The sequence below is a fragment of the Denticeps clupeoides genome, chromosome 3 (assembly GCF_900700375.1).
Source record: "Denticeps clupeoides chromosome 3, fDenClu1.1, whole genome shotgun sequence".
Classification (NCBI taxonomy): domain Eukaryota; kingdom Metazoa; phylum Chordata; class Actinopteri; order Clupeiformes; family Denticipitidae; genus Denticeps; species Denticeps clupeoides.
Genome location: NC_041709.1, coordinates 25,311,981 through 25,333,233, shown reverse-complemented (window position 1 = coordinate 25,333,233; position 21,253 = coordinate 25,311,981). Strand labels below are relative to the sequence as shown.

The window sequence follows — 21,253 nt, the reverse complement described above, 5'->3', positions numbered from 1 at the left end:
TATTATTCAGAAATTAAAATAATGATTGTTGAATGCAATTCGGCAGCTGATCGTTTTCTGTCTCCCATGCACGGCCGAGAGGAAAGAAATGGTTGGTGCGCGTTTGGAAGAAAATAAAAAATAGATGTTTTTTTTTTTTATTATTATTAAAAACCGTGTGAATTCGCGGAAGAACGTCGCGGGAATAGGAATTGACGCACGTCTCGTGCAGCCTCCCGTTTACTAGACCGGGTTCGCCGGGTTCTGCAGACAGGAACCAGAGGTTCGACCCGAACCGCAGCAGCACAACGCAACGTTGCGGGAACGTTCACCCGCCGACGGTTGCGCCTCGAACGTTCGGACGATGTTCGTCCGCGTCGCTCCTTTTATGGCGCGGGAGGCGGCTGTATATGAGCACATCTGGATTCTTCCCGCGGAGTTTTACTTCTTCATTCCAACGATTTTAGCGACCCGTCCAACAGGAATGAAAATTCCATTTTTTTATTCGCTTGTCTGTGTTTTACGTGGTCACACAGAATTGTGTAAAAAAATCTAGAATAATTGAAGTAAGTTATTAATCTGCATTCCGACAGGATATTTTAGCGGGGAGTAAATGTGCGTGTTTATGTCGCGGTTTGAAAGGACGGGCGAGGATTTCTGGAGCGATGCGCGCACCGACGCGGAGGAGCCATTTTCTCTCGCCTCGTCCCCCGCGCGGAGCCAGGAAATGGTCGCTCGCTCGCCCGCCCGCACGCACGCACGCTCGCGCCGCGCGCGGCTCCGACGGACGGGAGCCCGCGAGGCGCCGCGGTCGCGCGTGCGAGCGCGGCTCGGGTTCGGACCGTGGGCTCCGGCGGGGGCGCGCTTCTTCTCCGGCGACGGGGGCGCGCTCCCGGTCCGCCATGTTGGTTCCGAAGTGAAGCGGAGCCGCGCGCAGCCTCCCGACTCTTATTATAATAAAATATTATTTTTTACACCGCGGGTGGAATCGGGCAGGTTCGTTCAATTCCTCCCTAATGAAAAAGAATAGTGACTTTATTAAAATAGCTTCGACTGTAACACCTACTTTTTTTAAAGAATAGAGAAGATATATTTTCCCCGACGAAGAGAAATATTTAAAAAAATTCCCTAGTGACAGTTCCACGCGGGACTGACGCTACGTGACACGTGCGTGACCGGGGCTTTTAAATTGCTTTCCGCGTCGAGGTGGATCCGTGGATGAAGGTTTCTGGCAGGATGAAAGTTTTCCGCGGGAAAAGGGGCGTCGCTGTGCACGCGGGAGCATCATTTATTAATCATTTCACTAATAGATGTCGGTAACTGGGTCCCTTTCAACAAATAACATCAAGAAGAATGAAGATTTCAGCAGTTTATTATTGAAAAAGAGAAAAAAAAACTTACAGAACGTGGATTCACAAAACAGAAAAGGACATTTGCAAAATTCATCTGACACTTTTCTTTTCTCCAAGTGCTGCACGTTGCCATGGGGGAAAAGATAACGAAATGAAAACACACATCAGTTCATTAGCGAAGATCCGAGCAGGTAACAACCAGGGTCTAGAACATAACAGGCGAACTAGGGAGGCTCTTAAAGCTCAAGCAGTATGCAAGAAGGAAAAGAAATAAGAATGACATTAAGGCACTGTTGCTTCTTGTCCTAATTAATCTGACATTAGTAACAGTAATAAAAACAGTGGACAGGCTGACAGGGTTTGGGTCGGGCACGGTGTCTTCCCATGGAAATATGGACAATCACGCAAGCTCTGCTTTGGTAAAAGGTGAGAAGATGTTACACAGATTTATTTTTTTTTTTTTTACACAGTTTTTACCGCATGTCGAAGAGTTTGTGACGTACAATTTCGCACCATGTGGACCGATGACAGCGCAGCTCCAATCTTTAACGCCCTGATGATCGTTGATTATCTGCCCAACCCCTTCTGCCCTGAAATCCTTTTTTTTTTTTTTTACATTAAATCTTCCCAGACACACCTTCATATTGTTTTGAGAATAATAAGAAGAAAATAATATGATGTTTTATATAGTTCTGTTAGTATGTAAGCAGGAAACATCTACTGTCACATCTGTTTAAATTCCGGGGTCCCACACCACCTTTAAAATCTCGAGAACAGTGCAAAGTCCGCTTAAACGTGGAGGAAAAGCCTGCGGCTGAGTACGGAGTCGCAGGCCGACGTTAAAACCGAACAGAAAAAACCACCACACAACATGCGTCTGTTGCACTCGCATGCACGTGTCATGAAGCCGGGATTCCCAACAAGCCAACCGTCTTTGCTTTAGCGCAGTGGTTCTCAGATCCCTAGAACGTTCTACATCGTGATAATAAATAGTGCATTTGCAAAATAAGGTCGTTCTCATGCTCTCATGGCCGCGCCGGTTTTTCTGTCCTTTTAGGACCGGCTGTGTGTGTTATTGTATTCCACAGGGTTCCGCGTGTGACACGACCTGGGAATGGGCGGGGTCACGACAACCACTGCGTTCCCAGGTGACTGTAACAAAAAAAAAAAGACAGCGAAGGGCCTGCAGGACGAAGTCCGGTACGCGATTAGGCCGGAGGAGAGGGGCCGCGTCCGGCCGCCGTCCCCCTCTCCACGTGTCACGTGCAGCCTGTCCGCCTCATAGCGTCCGGAACCTTCCCCGCAGTCCTCCTCGGGTTCCTACGTCCCCTGTACATCCCAAAAGAAATCTGTACAAATGAACACTCCGCCTCCGGCGCTTCAGACGGTGACGTACTCCTTGAAAGTCACGGTGAGGCAGTTCGCTGTGACATCTGTGATGATTATATTCCCGAGGAAAGGCTTAAATTCCGGAAACGACTCCCGCCCTGCCGCTTCTGCCGTCGGGGCCGGAGCCGCTGGCTCCGCCGGAGTGTTGGTCTGGGCCAAGGAGACACCGTTCCTGCCGTCTTTCGGCACAGGAGTCCTCACATAGCTCAAGTCTATGGGCTCCTCGGGGTTAGAGTCCGACAGGCCGTACAGATCCGCGTCGCCGGCGGAAGGAGGCGGGGCTACGGCGCCAGGCGCGCTCATACTCCTGGAGCTCAGGAACCTTTTGACCCCGCCCTGGTCCTCATGAGGCTCTGAGGACCTGCGCTTGCTCGGCAGGCCCGTGGTTTTCTGCTGGTCCAGATGTGACAGAGGCCCTGAGGTCGGCGGGGCGGGGCTGAGTTTCGCAGTCAGCTGTAACGGTCGGTCGCTCGGGAGTTCCTCTCGACCCCTGACCCCGGCTGACTGGTCCTTCTGACCTGCAACAGGTCCGGATGTGGAAGTGCCCTCCGGTCCAGCGGTATTCCCACACGGTGGAACTGAATCCCTCTTGCGGGAATCGGCCGGGCCGTTTTCGGCAGCCGCCGCGCCCTGACCTGCCTTGTCCGCCGCCTCGCCGCTCTTGATGCGAGCCGCTTGCGTGCCGTTCTCCATGTACTTGCTCATGACAATGACAATGCGGCCGTTCTTATTCTTGTTCTTCACGATCTTGAGCTTGCCGCTAATCCCATTAGGCGCAGAGTCGTGCTTGGCGCCAGCGCTGACCTCCGGCTCCCCGCTGCCTTCCAGGCACGCGGGAAGCTTCTTCAGCTCCATGGTGATGTCCTTGACCTCGCTGAGACACCCGGAGTCCTTGTCCCGGGTCCATTTCTGCTGCAGGGCGGACGGCAGCTTCCAGAGCGTGGCCGGCAGCGTCTCCGGAACCTTGGCCTCCTTGGCTTTCGGCCGCTGGGCGTCGTACATCTTGGGGTCGGGCTGATAGTGGTGGTGCTTCTTGCTGTTGAGCTGGTAGTAGAACTTCTTCTTGCCGCCGGCCGCCTGCTCGGCCGGACCCTCCTTGCCGTGTGGCTGGTAGGGGTGGTGCTTCTTGCTGCTGAGCTGGTACTGCTGGCCCGGCGGGCACAGTGGCTGGATGGGGGTGGCTTTGTGCCACTTGTCATCTTCCAGGGAGGTTTCCTGGAGGCCCGATAGGACACTCGACCTCCGTGCAAACGAGGGAAGCTGGAAGAACGAGGCCCAGAGTCTTGTTTAGGAACAGATATTGATGATCTTGGGTCATTAGCTTCCATGAGCTACTATAAGACTATGAGCTGGGTTCCCTTACCTGAACCAGTAAGTGCTTTGGTTTGGGACCGCGTTTTCGGTATCCTGTCAGCTGTTCCTGCCGCTCTCTGTAAAGGTTCAGAACATCACACATTTATACATAATATGAACAATAAATCCCATCGTATTTTGTTCACCCAGAACAGTATTGAAGCTATGGAATATGGAACGGCCTTGCATAAAATCATAGCCGAACCCTAATTAGGCCGACGGGTTGAGAATATTTTAAATGCTTCTTCAAGGTCCCCTGGGGAATCGAGCAATTAGCCAAAACAAAACCCCCCTCCGCCCACTCGGGGCTAAATGGAAAAGCCAGATGCCAAAGTGGATTCCAGGTTCACCCACGTTCGGACCGTCTGTAAAAACGTGGGCTCCCAGGAAAACTCGGATTATCCTCAAGGCCAAATTATGACGCCGAGATTGCAGAAGATGAGAAGAGCGAATATTCTCCATGAGCATTTAAGGGTAAAAGCGAGTTGGAAAAGTGGGAATGCTGCAGCCTTGTTGGACTTGACCTTGATGGATTTCTTGCTGAAGGGGAGGAGTTGCACAGTTCGCATCTATGTTTTTGCCGCCATTAGGAGGAGGAGGAGGGGGGGTGTGCATCAGGTTTTGGTTACATTACAACCGCGCATGCGCACACGCGTCTCCCGAGAGGGGGAGACAGGCAGCGGTCCGTCCCTCCGTCCGTCCGTCCGTCTCACCTGTTCTGGAAGGCGACCAGGAGGCGCGGGTCCAGGATGTTCTCCTCCGGTTCCCACGTGTTATACCTGTCGACAGGACAAAACGACGCTGTCACCTGACGGCAGAGTTACACAACTCATCATCCTCACCATCACTATTGTTATTGGTAGTAATTGTTCTGAATTCGGTTTGCAGGAAACGTTTGGACAACGTAAAGATTGCATTCCTGCACGTGAAATCGCGCGTGAAATCGCCCTGACACACTCACACACACGCAGTCTTGCCGGGGTAAAATACTCACTTGGGTGACCAGCCTCTCCACTTGACCAGGTACTCGAGGCGACCCTGCGGACACCACAGAACGTTTATTAAAGAAAAATAAAACCAAGGAGAGCGGCGACGCGAGGCGACGTGCGCGCACACGAACCTTCCTGATCCTCCGCTTCTCGATGCTCTCCACCGCGAAGACGTGCTCTCCCACGGCCGGCAGCTCCATTCTCGGCGCGGGGCTGTACGCGGCTGCCGCTCCTGCTCCGCGGGGCTGTGGAGTAGCGCGGAGCGAGAGCGCTGCCTCCTGCGCCGCGCCGCGCCGTGACGTCAGCAGGGGGATGGGCGAGTGGGGTCCCCGGGAGCGACACCTCCGAAAAAAGCGCCTCGGGGCCACGGAATCTGTCACACGACGCACGCTTGAGCGCTCACTGATGCGTTTCTGTAAAAAAAACACACGCACGAAGGAAACAAATGCATTTTTACCAAGGAGAGACATTAAGAATAATTTCATTCACAACGTCACGTTTTTGCATCACGTTTTTCTCCCCGCGCCGATTATTTACTCTCTTTTTTTATTATTGACAGCACATGTGTTCGTCTCGTGACCAGGAATGCGTCCCACACATGCGCAGCACGGTCCGTCATTGTTTTAATAATCCATTTCCCCTCATTATTACCGAGTTGAAAAAGGAAAGTTCATTATCAGGCCCGAAACAAAGCCGCAACACGCGGAACGAACACGTCGGCGGTGCCGTCGTACGAATTCGCCGCCCGCGGAGTTCGAACATTTTTATTTCTCTCTTTTTATTTTTTTGCGGCCGAACGTGAGCCGGATCTTCACTAAAATTCAAACGCGAAGGGGTTAAAAACCAGGCGGCGGGCGGCAGCCAATCGCGTCCGGGCACGACTGCCTTTCCTTATAAGGAAATACGGGCTGAAGCGCGCAGCGGACGAATAACGGGCCGCGCTTTTCTCTCCGATTATCGTCGCTGCCCTGGTTCCGTTTTAATCTGCCCCACCTGACACGGCCGGGCCGCGGTACCGTCCAACGTGACGGCCCGGTACCGACAAAGAGAGACAGAGAGAGAGATTCGCGGTCTGCGTGCGTAGAACGCACACCTGACAGCGAAGGAGAAGACTCCGCCGTCCGTCGTTTCTTCCTTCCGAACCTGCGAACGAATAAGCGGCCGGCGCGCGCGGAGGTTCGGCCCGACCGGCGGGCGCGTGCACGCGCGCCACGCAACCGCGCCGGACCCGTTCCGCACCCAACTCCGCCCGTCGGCCAGGCCCGCGTCTAAAATAATCACGTGAATAATAATAATTATCGATAAATAAACGACCCGGCCGCCAGGCACCTGTCTACCTGCGCCCCTCCCACGCAGACACCCCCACTTCACCCCACTTGCATCACTTTACTTTTAGGCCGGTCCACCTTAAAACGAGCGCTTTTTCCTCCTGTCATGAAAATCCAGCGATCATTATTCTTTTGTATTCGGAGGAGGAGAAATGTTCAAACATACGATGAAATAACGAGTGTGGGATTTATGTTTTTTTTTCTTTACAAAAAAATGAGACAAGTACATTAAAACCGGGAAAGATGCTCAGTAAAAACCTGAAGGAGACACACCTTACTGACCAGAAATGAAAACGATTTACCAGGGAAGATCTGAAGCCGAACGCTGACGTGTCGTCGTGAAGACACATTTCATCTAGTTACCCCTGCATTACACATGAAGAAGCTTCCAGCACTTTCTACCTGGCTGAAACACACACCTAAAGGGAAGTCTCCTGGCATGTAGGATTTAGTGAGGACCACCATGGCTGGAAATGTACAAGAGAAGAGAAACTGCCGGACAGGCAGGGGAGAAAAAGCTCTATTAAATCCATGAAGTTGTGATGAAATTCGGTTCGAGCCGTAGTGCGCAGACCTGGGTATAAAATACAAGAAAGGTGAACACTGCAGGCCTGTAGGCCAACCTGGGTGGAAGAGGTTCCTCGGTGGTTCCTTTACTGCACCAAGTAAGAAGAAATGTGGCGATGAGGAGATGAAATGACGAGAAACGCCCGAATCGTAAAAGATGTGAGAAACGAAATCAGTTTTTGAAACTACACATGGTTGTTGGTCTTTGGTGAAAATTTTGAGTAAAAGCCTTTGATGAAGAAAAGACAACCATGTCCCATAATGCAATACTCAGTTAAAACTTTGACTGTGCTTCAATTTATATCGAATGTTGCTGTTTACTCAAGCTGAAGAAAGAATTCAAAGACGCTTCGTTTTTTAAACGAATTGAAGGTTAATTAAAGGTCATGTAATGTTTTCTTTATTATTTCTTAATATTATTTATATGTATGCATATTCTTTCTGCAGCAGAAACGGCAGGTTTTGGCGGGAACAGCGAACCAGTCCTGGACAATTACCAGGTTAATTAAAACCGCCCCATTCCACATAAAAGACCCAGAACAGGCGTTTTTCTATTGGAGAACGAAATTAAAAAAGTAACTTCCCAGAGGCCAGTGCCAGTGTGAGACAGACCGTTCCTTCCAGAAAATACCAACGAGAAGCCGGCCGTTTCCAGTAAGGCCGCTCTCCACTGGCACTCCTCTGGAACGCCGACGCAGGCCGCTGACGCGTTACTATACGAACACGGCGGGTTGGGGGACGAAAAAAAAAGGCAAATAGAGTCCCACCACCTGACTTTCCTATTCATTCGTCTGCAGCAATCTTTTAATGAGCCTAAAAGCCTTTGCCTTCCAACGGAACCTCTGGTTCGCTCTGGTGTTGATGTAAATCGAGAAACGCTTGAGAAGGACAGTCTTGTACTGAGCAGTGGCCGATTGTTCACCTACAACAGGTAACGTGTAATTAGGAAGGAACGAACGTTCCACACGTTCTTCTTTTCATTTTTTCCCCATTTTTTTCCCATTTGTAAGTCACATGCGTGTCCATGTGACTTCCGAAGGTGAAATAATGACAGCTCTCTCGGGCTCCGTCTCCCTCTCGTCTCTCCCCTGCGGTGGTGACTCACCGCAGCCCTCCGAGAGGGTTTCTAAGCGCGTCGCCCACGTCATGGGCAGATAATGCCCCTGGTTATTGAGCGCGCCGGGCCGCGGGGCCCGATGATTCACGCCGGAAATTTCTCCCCCCGCTGAGCCTTGACGCAGGCGCTCCCTGACAGCTCGCTGCGTCAAAGGTTAATCGATGAGAATATTGAGTTTGGGGGGACTCATCGCCATCTTCTGATCTCTCGCACCAGGTTCCGACAAAATGGCCTTTTCCTTTTCACACCAGTCATCCTGTCAAATTGGTGCCGTGATTCCGTGTTGTCTGTGGGACGGTCATGGATTGATGGCCAATCAGTAACCATCAAGGAACGAGTGCAAAAATATTGTTTAAAAATTCAGATGAGCACAAAGTCAGACTTCAAATCTCATTACAAGTGCCAGACCAATTTATAAAAGCCACAATTTAACGTGGAGTGGAATTAATGACGCGTTTGCCTTTTAAATGGTGGGTGGGACAAAAAACCCAGAAGGTGGTAGTTGTCGGGATCTGAAGGATCCTGGACGTCAGGGTTTGAAGAGTCCGCACGTTTTCCGCAGCCCACCTTGATGGATTCTGGCCCTTCGGTGCGAGCCTGAGCTACGGGACGGGGGCGACAGACAGGATCAGTCCTCAAATGTTAAGAGTGGCCTGCAGCCACGCCGACAGAGCCCAGCGGGGGGTCATTAAACGGCGCCGCGGCAGCGGCGGGTGAAGCGCCGGCAGAAATAGCCAGGGATTATTAGCCGACACAGTGATTAGTATCCAGCTTAATAACCAGCTTTTCATCGTCCCGGCAAAATTTACACAAGATGGATCCCCCGAGGCCGCCACCCGTCTCCTGCTGCCATGTTGTGGCCAGCGCATCATTGTTCTGCACACACACAGACACACACACGGGTGATGATGTGTCGGTGGTGTTTTAGCTGGGAAGGTACCGCGTTGACGTGGTTGTGAGTCGGTGCCGGGGATGAATGGCTATTGTGGTCCCGCGTTTTCTGGATCATTGCTCTGAAATGGCCGTGCGGGTGTCATTATCATCGACACTGCTGCGCAAAAGCGGGATCCCTCAGCATCTTGCCAGAGAGCGAACACACACACACACACACACACGCACGGAACGTCACTTGGGAGTTGCAGTGGGGGATGGGATGGAAGGGGGAGAGAGAGAGAGCGAGGGAGGGAGGGAGGGAGGGAGGGGGTAAATAGACTGGCTGCCAGGCTGGCGGGGAGGCGCCGGAATTTCGCAGGTTGCCACGGCGAGCCTGTCGATACCGTATTGAGCACTTTGCAGCCGGCGGAGGGAGAGAGAGCGGACAGGAACGGAGGCCGGGCGAACACAGACCCCCACACCCACACTCAGACGGTGGAACAATGGCTCGTTTCAGAGCTCTGCGGCGCCGTGGGCCTGAAACGGACTCAGGTTGCAGCGCGGGGGCACGGCGGTGCCCAGCTCCGCTGGCCGTGCCCACGTTCCGTGCCAGCGTCCCACCTTCTGTGCCATGCAAATCAGGATGCTTCCTCTTGGCTTCCTCTCAAGATGCTGATTGGAGTACCTTACACTCACCGCACCCCTCCTCTCAGCGGCCTCCTGCGGGGGAGCTAATTTGCCTGTTTTGATTGCATTTTAATTTAAAGGGGGGGGCTGTGGGCTTGGGGCCTGTGGGGGTGAGAGTGGATTGGGGGTGGGGGGTATATGGGGCTCTTACCTAGACAGAGTGAACATGGCCACCGCAGCACCATTTTGAGAAAATAAATTCTATAAAAATATATGTGTGTGTGTGTGTGTGTGTATATAGATATTTATATTTACAACGAGATAACTATACCTATACATTTTATACACAGACACACACACACACACACACACACACACATTTCGTGGCCTTATGAGCCACGCAGCTCCATTTCAAAATAATGTAAATGTGCATGCAAAAGACACATCATCTGAAAGGGCTCGTTCACTACTCCACTAAATATGCTCTGTGTGTGTGTGTGTATAGATACACACACACACACACACACACACACACACACAAATGAGCGACATTCCAAGAACTGTTGTACGTCAGCAGAAAAAATATAGACGTTCTACACTATTGCTATTAGAACATATGATTTCACTTTGTGAGTTTGAGTCACTTTGTGACTATAACTATTTTTGTCAAATGATTTACTTTTGTACAACTTTAACTGATGATAAAGGAAGCTTCCTCTACTTCGCTTCCTCTACCTGTTCTCTGCCTGACCTTTCAACATGTTATTTAAAGCAACCTCTCGTACAATAAAAATGCAGCCAAATGTTTGCCTGCATAATTACGCTGATTCTATAGCGCAGGCTTTTCATCATGCTTCAGGGTGCTTGTGGCAAAAAAAAGCTGGCCTCGCTCTCTTTGAAACCTTAACCACAGTAACGGCAATACACACCAGGCGGAGAAAGAGGACTGAATGGACTGAGCTCTCAAACAGCTTTTGTGCCCGCCTGTCCCCACATGGCTTCCTATTCTCCGGACATCTCCTGGCCATTCTGCAGAGACTCTATAAATAGGTTAACCTCACTCCCCTTCGGACAAAAAGGGAATGTGACAGTTACTGCTGGTGTTGGATTTCAGCGCAGGGCTAAAACACGGGGACCGCAGAGTCAAAACATCATTAAGGCGATTGATTTCTTTTGATCCGACTCCCTTTTGTCCGCACCCACCCCTTTTCATCCTCTTGTCCAGTCATTGTTGCGGCAATAATCACGTTAGCCCATCTCGAGTGGGCTGTGAATTATGCTACAACAGGTGGTCGTGACTGCGGTCAGGCTGACTGTGACACGGCTGTAATGGTTTTAGAATAAGCATGGGGGTTACTGAAACACGCCTATTTGTTTGAGTGCCTTTGTGGGGTCCTAGTCTTATAACTGTAAAAGGTGTATTAACCAATCTAAGCTAACCCTTAACTCCAGACCTAACCCCAGAAACAAAAGGAAAACTTTTAGTCTTTTATTTTTTGGGGAAAATGTTTATCTTATGTAAAGGAGCATTTTTCATCATGCCGTCTGAATAAAATGTCCTCTTTCCTTAATAAATATAAGCTTTTCTTAACAATTTGGTCCCTGCTTAGATATTAATAAACACACATTTACATTTACAGCATTTATCAGACACCCTTATCCAGAGCTCCTTACAATCAGTAGTTACAGGGACAGTCCCCCCTGGAGTCTTGCTCAGAGACACAATGGTAGGAAGTTGTAGTACTTTTTTGTTAACTAAATAAGGTTATTGTTGTACAGATCTTTTGTGTTTATGCAATTTCTGTAATTTCTTGTAAGGATATTTGGACCCCCTTATGATATAAATACAACACAAAAAAGTACATCCTTGTTGGCTATTAACAATTCATCATGTCTGTAAGTACTTCTATGTAACAAGATTTTTCTAATTATAATAATAACACTATTTCGAAACCTAACACTAACCTGGCTGTGTAACACATACACTTCCCATGACATGTATGATGCTCTCTCACACACACACCATCCGTGCGAGTACATGCTGGCTGTACAATGGCCAGCAGTGAGGCCAAGTGAGGGGTGGCTGCGGAAGAGAGGATCGCCTCGGTAACCCAATGCCAGGTTTGGCGTGGGTCGGTGGAAATGCTCTCGCTGTGCATGCTGGGACCTGTCACATCCGTCTCAGTGCTCGTATCTCCCCTGCCGGGAAAAAAAGTGAAAGACAGATCAGACGACTGGACTTCACCCTGGGCTGTGTGTGTGTGTGTGTGTGTGTGTGTGTGAGAGAGCTGCCTTGGAATGTCCGTTCAACCATGAACACAACAGAGTGTGTGTGTGTGTTTGTGTGTATTGTGCTGTTTATGTGCACGGGGGAGGGTAAATTGCTAGAGGTGAACACACAACTCACACTCCTGACTGCTGATATGTAGGTTCAGATAAAAAAAAGAAACCTCGAAATTCTTCTTTTACTTTATTTCATTTGTCATGCACATGCCGTGTCCTCCGGAATTACAGCCACCCTCTGTATAGATGAATATGATGACTGAGATGGCCTCGGCACAAGATGGATTAAATGGTTCCTGATTCAATATATTCCAATAAAAGGTTGAATTTTCTGCATTGTTTTCAGTGTGAGATGAAGCTAGGTTACCAACCAGTTCTGGTCTAGCAAACACAAAAAAACGTAGCAAATGTCACTCTGCTCAGTGCATCTCATCTCATCACCCCTGTAAGCCGCTGGAATTTTTATTGATGCGATATGTCAATCGATTTAACTATAGACGGTGGCAGTCACTAGAACATAATATCATTACTGAATCACTCACAGATGCATTTTTTAGCAAAACTATTCAAAAAGAATCTTGGAATCTGTGCTTTCTTTATCTTTGGTCTCTGTACTTTCTTTAACCATGAAATGCAGGTTTATAATAATAATGTTTTAATATGTATTTTTTTACAATTCATTTAATTATCAGTCAGATTGCCAGTGTTCTTATGTTTTTATTTATACAATACATTAATGCATATTGATATTTTGTTGTGCTATTTAAAACTCCCCTATAATGATTTTTAATTTTTTTTGCTTTTATGTCGGTCTTATTGGTCCACTAATACCATTCAGGCTTAATGCAGAATTACAGCCACTTAGAGCCAGTCCCACAATAAGATTTCCCCACAACGTGCCGTTTCTGTATCTGAATCAGAACTAATGTATTTGCGCTCATTTGTATATCCAATCACCAAGCAACTGTAATGCTTTGCATGTTTGGAAGCCATGACAGTCGGTAGAGCTACTTTTTTAGGGGATTCTCTAGGCAGACAAAGCATGAGAAACTCCTTTCCGCTCTCTGAACGGTGAAGCAGAATGACCAAAGCACTCTTTATACCTATCTCCATTTCTACAGGACCATAGACAGGTTAGGGAACTTGTATTAATGTTAAATCACCTCACAAAGTGACATTTTCATAATAGGGGACCTTTTAAAAAAAAGATGAATGTCTGTGTGTTGTGTGTGTGTTTTTGGCTTTGTGTGCAGGTGGACGGTCGGTGTGTGTATAAGGGTGTGTGTGTGTGTGCATGCTGCAGCGTGTCCATATGCTTATGCGTATCCAGCCGTGAGCGCAGCACTGGGCCTGCTGGTGGGGGAGAGCGTGTGCTGGACAGGGGTGGGGTGGGGGGACGTACTCGAGCGTGAATTATGGATTTTGAAGGATTTCCCATCACTGCTGCTGTTAGCGAGGATGTGTGGAAAAGGAAAAGAAAGGCAGAGGAGCAAATATTTCCATAGGAAAGCGTACTCAGAAATCCGTTGAAAAAATGCTCAGGAATGGGAAGAGTGAAGTAATCCTTGGCTGTGGACTAACGTTGCCAGTCATTTTCCCTAAGCAAGAGAGCATAGAAAAAGAAAGAGAAGATGGCGACATGTTGAAACAGAGGGTTCTAAATAGATCCACCATTTTTGCCCTTTGCTCTTTTCCATGGCAACTGACAGCCACATTCTCCAGAACCTTGGCAAAAGCCGGACCTTAAATCGAATACAAATAATTATATTATTTTATCATGACACTTGAGGAGTTGGAGCTGACTCGCTAAGGCATGATATAGGATCCTACTGCTTCACATGTTAATAAGGGGGTAATTTCAAAGGTTCTCCTTAAAAATATTACACGCAAAGACCTTCCAGAGATCTCTGATATGTGGCTACTATTGGTTCAATAAAAGAGAATTAAAAAACTCCAAATATATAAATCACTTAAAGTGTTCGTTTTGAGCATTAACATACTACAGCACCTCAATGTCATGAATAATTTCATACCACACATTTAAATAAATATATGGTTTAATGACAAACGCAGACTCATCAAAGCTGGTGACAAACTGCATCAGCCAGATCTTGTTTTTCCTCAGGCTACTTTGTGCTGTCTACTCCAACAACAAGACCCAGTCGTGCTGCTACTGATGATGGAGACAGAAAGCAGCTGTCACCTGCTTCACAGGCCTGTTACTCCAGGCTGGGGTGCGGAATTGTATCATGTTGCCCCTGTCTGTCCTAATTGTAAACACCTTTCTTTTGTTGCCAGTCTTTCTGTGTTGTCTGTTTATGAATAAATTGTGCATTAATCTGGTTGTTTTTTGGTTATATTTTGGACCTTTGGCTGTATTCCTGTTGTTGTGCACAGCAAAGCATACGGTGACACAACAAAATGTTTCCTCTGCTTCTAACCATCACCCTTGGTGAGCAGCGGGCAGCCATGACTGGCACCTGTGGAGCAGTGTGTGGGGACGGTACTCAGTGGCACCTTCAGGATTTGATTATGGGTCCGCTTCCTTCCTTCCTATGCCACCACTGCCCAATTACATGAAAAACTACCTGATTTACCATTATGATCAACTGATAATAACTGATGAAAATCCATTTTGCCAGGACAGAGCTGGTCGACATTTGATCATAGCAGTCTAAAAACAGGGCTGCCAAAAAAAGACACTGTGATTAATATAGAATATTTAACACAGTTAACCCAGCAGCATTATTTTTTTTTTCTGCACTCGCATGAACCCATCGCTTCTGCAGTGCAGGGAGCACAGGAGTGGCAACCAACCAAGGGGTTAAATAATTCAGACCTCTAAAACTGTGCACACTAGAGGTGTGAACCATTACTGGTCTCACGATTCGATTATGATTATCACTGCCTTGATTATGACATTTTGCACGATGAATCTCATCAAATTTTCTACATTACTTTTTTCCATTATGTCAGTGTGAGTTCAGGCCTCAATCACACAGACGTCTGAACCAGGCATTTTTCAGGCGTTCGTGGCATCAGGTGAGTGCGATTGGAATGCTGACAGTTTAACTGCTCATTGGAGTAAACCAAAAATGTCCAGGCAGGTGTTCAGCCCAGGCGTTCAGGCGGCTGCACATTTGGAATAAATGCTGCACGCAGCATTTTCTTGGCATCAATTTCTACCAAAATGCTGAAGAACGTTAAAAAGTGACTAACATTAAACAGTGTCCAGCAAACGCCAGTGAAATGCCAATTGAACACAGGTAAAAAAAACGTCATGCTTTCAGAGGGTCTTCATTTTTAACATCCATGTGGATTCCTGGAGTGGTGCTGAACTCAGATCAGGTAGCCACAGTCACTACCACTACCTTTTAAACTAGAATTTTAATGGCACTGCCAGAAAGTCACCACGTAATGTCATTACGATATAATCGATTATATTGTATATATACGCTATGCATCGATTAATATGATTAATTTCAACACCCCTGGTGCAGACTGACCCAAAATACTGCTCTTATAAAATAGAATTTATGTGTCATTGCCACTTTACCCAAAAATTAATTTGATAGTCTGCCGCTTGTTCCATGCTTGAAAATCTTTGGGATTTTTCAACTTTCTCAGGCAAGCAATGTGAAGACCCATAATTAAGATGGAGGTGAATGACATCACTTCATTCTAAGAGAATGGGAAGTTCCTCCATTGGCGCCTTCAGTGCGTGCCTGTCAGTGTAATGCTAAGTCTGAGTCTCTTGCCCACACTTGTCTCTGTAAAGGTTTAAAATATTATACCAAGCATAAGAAGAAGAAAAAGAAAAAAATGAAGTGATTGTCACACGTGATATACAGCAGCACAGCACACAGTGCACACAGTGAAATTTGTCCTCTGCATTTAACCCATCACCCTGAGTGAGCAGTGGGCAGCCATGACAGGCGCCCGGGGAGCAGTGTGTGGGGACGGTGCTTTGCTCAGTGGCACCTCAGTGGTACCTTGGCAGATCGGGATTCGAACCGGCAACCTTCTGATTATGGGGCCGCTTCCTTAACCACTAGGCCACCACTACCCCTTGAAGACTTGAGAATGAATCATAATTAACCTATTCCTGAAATCGTGATTAATTTTTTGCAGTCTATTTTTTTACTTGATTAAAACCTCTGTAATGAATATGTTTTGATTGAGTATTTCCTTAAAACATAGATTAACATGCACCCATGAGATGATGTAAACGGCTAAGAGCTTCACCAGCAGAAAAATGTTTTCATCAGTATCAGAAAATATATAAAATTCAGTGAAGTATTACAGACACATGCCATGAAAGTAAAGACGTTGTTTTTGGTTTTAAATAATTTGCAATATTAAAATTTTCCATCTTCATTTCTGCCATTATGATAAAAAACAAATCCTAGCAAGTCAAAACAGAAAGACCTTTTCTTGAAGCACATTCCCTCAAAATAATTTCTCATTGTTTTAAATGAATGAATCACTTTCAAGGAGAGCAGGGTTGATTTTACCCACCACAAACAGCAGAAATGTCACATGAACAATCTCCAAATAAACCAGCAGCATTTGTCTTTGATTGGTGACATTTATAAAGTCTCCCCTGCGGTGAATCCGGATGATTTTTAATCAGCGCCACTCCTATGCAGCGGCGTGTTTGCGCTCTGAGAACGGTACATATGCATGTGGCCGTGAAGAGTGTGGTGCAAGGTGGTGGGGACGGTTTCTGAGCCAAGTGCTGGTGACTCAGGTAATGACGCCAGTCGAGGCTGCAGACGCCCCCCTCCTTCGTGCCAGCGTGACCCTCATCCCTGTTCAAGTGGCCTTCGCTTCCAGGGATGTAATACATCAGAGTGTCATCAGAACGGGAGGGGCCTGCGGGGGCTGACGCAAGAGGCTGAAAAATCTAGATTTGAAGGAAATTAATGAGGGTGTGAACGATACTGTGTGAAGAAGTAAAGGAGGGCCCAAAGGGGCTAAATAATTCAGACCAACAATACTGGTCTTCCTAATATTTTCTTCCTCATTGAGGCCGTATTTCCAGGCTCTGGAGCATAGTAGGAAGCGGAAAGAGGTTGTCCTGACACTTTTAATTATTCAGAATTGCACCTTTAAAAGTGAACATCAGTTTGAACTCTTTGTCATGTTCCTCAAACCATTCCTATTTCTGCAGTTACTGCCATCACAGAATAGCCTACTGTACTACCCAAACCATGCTACACAACCAAAACTTGCTCCTTATAGTCAATGCCAACCCCGCACTACCAGTGGCCGTCAAACCATCATGAGAGATTCAACTGCTGACCAATTGAAGTCAATCAGGCAGATTTATTGCTGATGTGATTTTTAATGTGATCATTAAATCCTGCAAATTCTAAGCTCATATGTTTAGGCCTGGCCTCAGTCTCATGCAGTCTGTGTTCTCACTGTCTGAATATAGGCTGGTCTCCTGTGTATACCACATTTTTACACATAATACCAACAAGAACATGGATTTTTGAACAGAACACAGGGAAAGAAGAAAAATATTGTGTTTTTTTTCTTTCAACTCACTGTAAGATATGAACCAGAAGACCCAGGTTCAAATCCCATTGTGTCCCTGAGCAAGACACTTAACCCTAAATTGCTCCAAGACACTTAACCCTAAATTGCTCCAGGGTGACTGTCCCTGTAATTACTGATTGTAAGTCGCTCTGGATAAGGGCGTCTGATAAATGCTGTAAATGTAAATGTGATTGTGTTGTTATCTTTTGTTGTCTTACCTTATTTTATGATATATGTGTGTGTGTGTATGTAATATGTAAAATCTGCAAACCATGTGACAGCAAAAAAGTGCCTTTGCCAGCAATAAAGTGCATGTTATGTGCAATTTGCATTTATGAATTTCTATGGGCTCTTTTGTACGACTCAACATGTGCATATAAATGTGTTCTAGTCTGTTGTGAAAAAAACACGTCATTTCCTCTGAGGCCGAACCGAATCAACCCCTCAGATGCCTGGAGATCTCACTTCCTGCCCACTTGCTGACCTGTCGGTATGACTAAACATGTGCTGAGTGCAACCACTGAGCGAAGTGAACACTCTCTGATGTTCTTCAGGGTCTAGAACAAGTACAGACCAACATGGTCAAGGCTCTCACTCTGTCTGAGCTTTATCTCCTAATTATCGACCGGCCAGAAACAGATGGGCCCTACCCATGAGTCACACTCTGCCCAAGGCTTCGGTGAAGGTTTTTCTCTGATATAATCAGTTAATTAAAATATCATAAATGAATGTAGTTAAATGGCCAACCTGAGAAACAGAGTATCATTGAAGTGAAGGATGTTGTTGTGTGCAAGAAGCCACATTCAGTGATTTTGTTCTACACGGTCTTTTGGAAATGTGTGTGCATGTGTGTGTGTTTGTGTGCATGCTTCAAATTACAATGTGGTGAATGTAAGCAGAGTAACCACTGCAATCTTCTCATTTCAAGGCAATTTTCACATTCCAGTGATACCCTATAATTCTTTCTTTCTTTCTTTCACTCAGGTTCCTCACCTCACTGTCTGCATGAAACCCCCCCTACTACAAAGAAGTCTGGTCAATTTTCTGAGTTGGAAAAAACAATGTTGCAAAATGGCTGGACATGAGCAGGCAACACCAGAACATCTTCACAGCCCTTATACAAGACATGCAAACACACGTCTTAGGATTTGGCAGCAAAATTCTCTTTAATGTATAATTATTATATTAATTCATTATTATTGGTTAATTCAGGCAGGCACAGTACACTGATTTATATCAGACTGGAACAAGGCAACTAAACACATTCTACTGTGTGCTTTCATAAGCCCCACCCTAGATTAATGTAATCTAGGTTGTGGCTCATCAAGCTATTAATTACAGTTGCGATTAGCATCACAAACATTAAGGACTAAGACAAAACAACACTGACCATCTGGTTCTGTGAATCTGAGGAAACCAATGCTGTTCATGACTTTCCCTGTTCATGACTTTCTACACTCGGTAGTTCTTTCCATGAATGCACAAATACACAGAAAAACTACACAAAGTAGTCGATTCTACAAAAAGTACTGACACGGATAATTGCAGTTGTGACACTGTTATCCTCAGACTCATAGACTGGCACTATGATGTAAAATTGAAACATGGCTTTAAAACTCTTAAATGAGGACGGGTCAGAACATAAGGTAGCTGACATCTCACTGTAATTGATCACAATCTGACTTGGCTGTCCCAGTTAATGAATTTGGGAAAAAAATGCTTGTTGAGAATAGGTATTGAGGTATATTTGTACCATATGGTATTCTGTAGATGAAACCATTACTACCATAATATACTGTTGAACAAAAAATATGGTGAACAAAAAATTGCTGTGCTCATTTTGACTGTAAATAAATATGGGATAGGGCTTGCAACATTTAATTATGGTAAAACCTTTGAAGTGCACATGTTAATATCACCATGAAGTTCACCGGGCATAAAAGTGGTTGAAAATGGTGGCGTCACTGGTCACATTATTACCATGTTTACATGAAATTTCAGCCACTGATTATGCACAATATTATATGCACTAATCCCTCGTGTCATATTTTTTTTGCACTGATGCTCTTTGCACCCTGATGTTAGTTGAACCTTACACTTTAATGCTTTTTTATTATTGGTGTAGAGTTATTAAGACGCACGTGTCTTCCTTGACCACAGAGACATTCATGTGCTCATCGTGGTATCATGGTGCGTATGTTCAGGTATCTGTCTGTCTGGACTTTGACAGTTTTTATGTTGGTTGCTGTCAGTTGTTTTGTGTTGCAGTGTGATATTAGATTCTGTAATTTTACTGTTCCTCTGTGCAATTTCTCTTCTGTATTTTTCTCTGTGTACACATGGGCAATTTATACACACACACATTTTTCATATTTCATACATATACAAACGTCTACTTATATTTATATATATTAGTTGTAAAATCTACTTTACTTTCTTATTGTGTTGTATATTTTTTTAATCTGTTGTTTTGCTACTCTATGCTGCTCTTACCTTTGTTCTACTGTAGCAATGCAAATTTCCCACTGGTATGGTATGGTATGAATCAGAGTTATTTAAATGTTAAATATAGACGTATCATTCAATTTAAATTTGCCGTTTGCACAAACATGAACTTTATATATAATTATCAATCACCACTCACACTTTTCTGCAGTAATCTTTAATTAAAACATAAGAAGGGCATCACGGATGTACAATTGGACCAACATTGTCGACGTTCCAGTGGTTTGGGAAGGTTCCCTCATTAGTGGGTTCACACACAGCACACACACAAACCTCCATCTCTGAAAAATGTCTAGCAGGAGCACTTTTTATTCAACCACACCCAAATCTGAAATTGTTATTCCAATGTTTAATGCACTGACCATCTAGTGCAACACTAGATAATAATGTGTAACAATAACATTAACAATGATTAGTTAAAATATTAAGAGAGATTATAAAACAGTTTCTTTTGGTATGTTCTGAAGTCAGCTTTGGAACCTTGTTGAATTAAACTGCTTCTGTTTCCCGGCTGACATAAACACACACACACACACACACACACACACACACACACACACACATATAGTGTAAGTGTATGTATGTATGTATATATGTATGTGCATACACACACTATAGGTTCATACTCCTGCTTTTAATATATTCTTTTTTTAAACCTGGCGCAAGGGGAATTAACTGTTTCCTCACTCCCTATATCCACCGGTGAGTCAGACCTGAGTCACACGTTCTCTGAGTTCCATGTGGAGACAGAACCCTTAACTGGGTTCTCCGTGGCTGGGTTCCTTTCGGTTACTTTTCTTCCATTCTAGAGTAAAAATATTGTTGTTTTCGTTCCTCTCCTTTCCCTCCCTGCCTCTCAGGCTCTATCTCTAGAGGTCATGGGTGCAGTTAATTAAAGCTGGGAAAAGAGTGGTGGTGGTGGTGGTTGGGGGGGGGGGGGGGGGGGGGGGGGGGGTCTTCACAAACGTTCTGCCAGCTGCCATGGGGGCTCGCACCACCCTCCCCTCTGACTCTCTGGTGGAGACTGTCTCTTATTATTAAAAAAGAACATTTCAGCAGAGAGGCAATAATACAGCATTGTGAAGTGCACATGCAATATTAAACTGGGCACTTCTTTGTCAGGGGCAGGTGAGTGAAATGGAGAGTGGGTGAAACGTGCACAAGAGATAACTCTAAATGTGCAATTTCCAATGCAGGCGGTGCCATTGTGAGGTGAATCCTTTGGGCTCTTCCTCTCCCTCTCTTGAGGGAGCAGAGCCGCCCACTTCTGCATTAAATACCATTTGAATGTCATTACAAGGTCAAGCGCAGCGATCGGGAGCTCAGGATTGAGTGGGCCGCAGAAAT

General features: G+C 46.1%; 1 protein-coding gene across 2 annotated transcripts; it reads right to left on the bottom strand.

The window, feature by feature from the left end:
- Window positions 1-1,335: 1,335 nt before the first annotated feature.
- cbx4 (chromobox homolog 4 (Pc class homolog, Drosophila)) lies at window positions 1,336-6,244 on the bottom strand. 2 transcript variants are annotated; one of them, XM_028974263.1, is made up of 6 exons: window positions 6,156-6,244; window positions 5,194-5,475; window positions 5,068-5,111; window positions 4,787-4,852; window positions 4,084-4,150; window positions 1,336-3,980 (listed from the first exon to the last, which is right to left on the bottom strand). In XM_028974263.1, exons 2-6 carry the CDS (start codon window positions 5,260-5,262, stop codon window positions 2,712-2,714), a joined length of 1,515 nt encoding a protein of 504 aa, XP_028830096.1. In that variant the 5' UTR covers window positions 5,263-5,475; window positions 6,156-6,244; the 3' UTR covers window positions 1,336-2,711. The 2 variants fall into 2 exon arrangements, with proteins under 2 accessions (XP_028830096.1, XP_028830095.1); XM_028974262.1 differs by lacking the exon at window positions 6,156-6,244 and adding an exon at window positions 5,714-5,883.
- Between the last annotated feature and the right edge of the window lie 15,009 nt (window positions 6,245-21,253).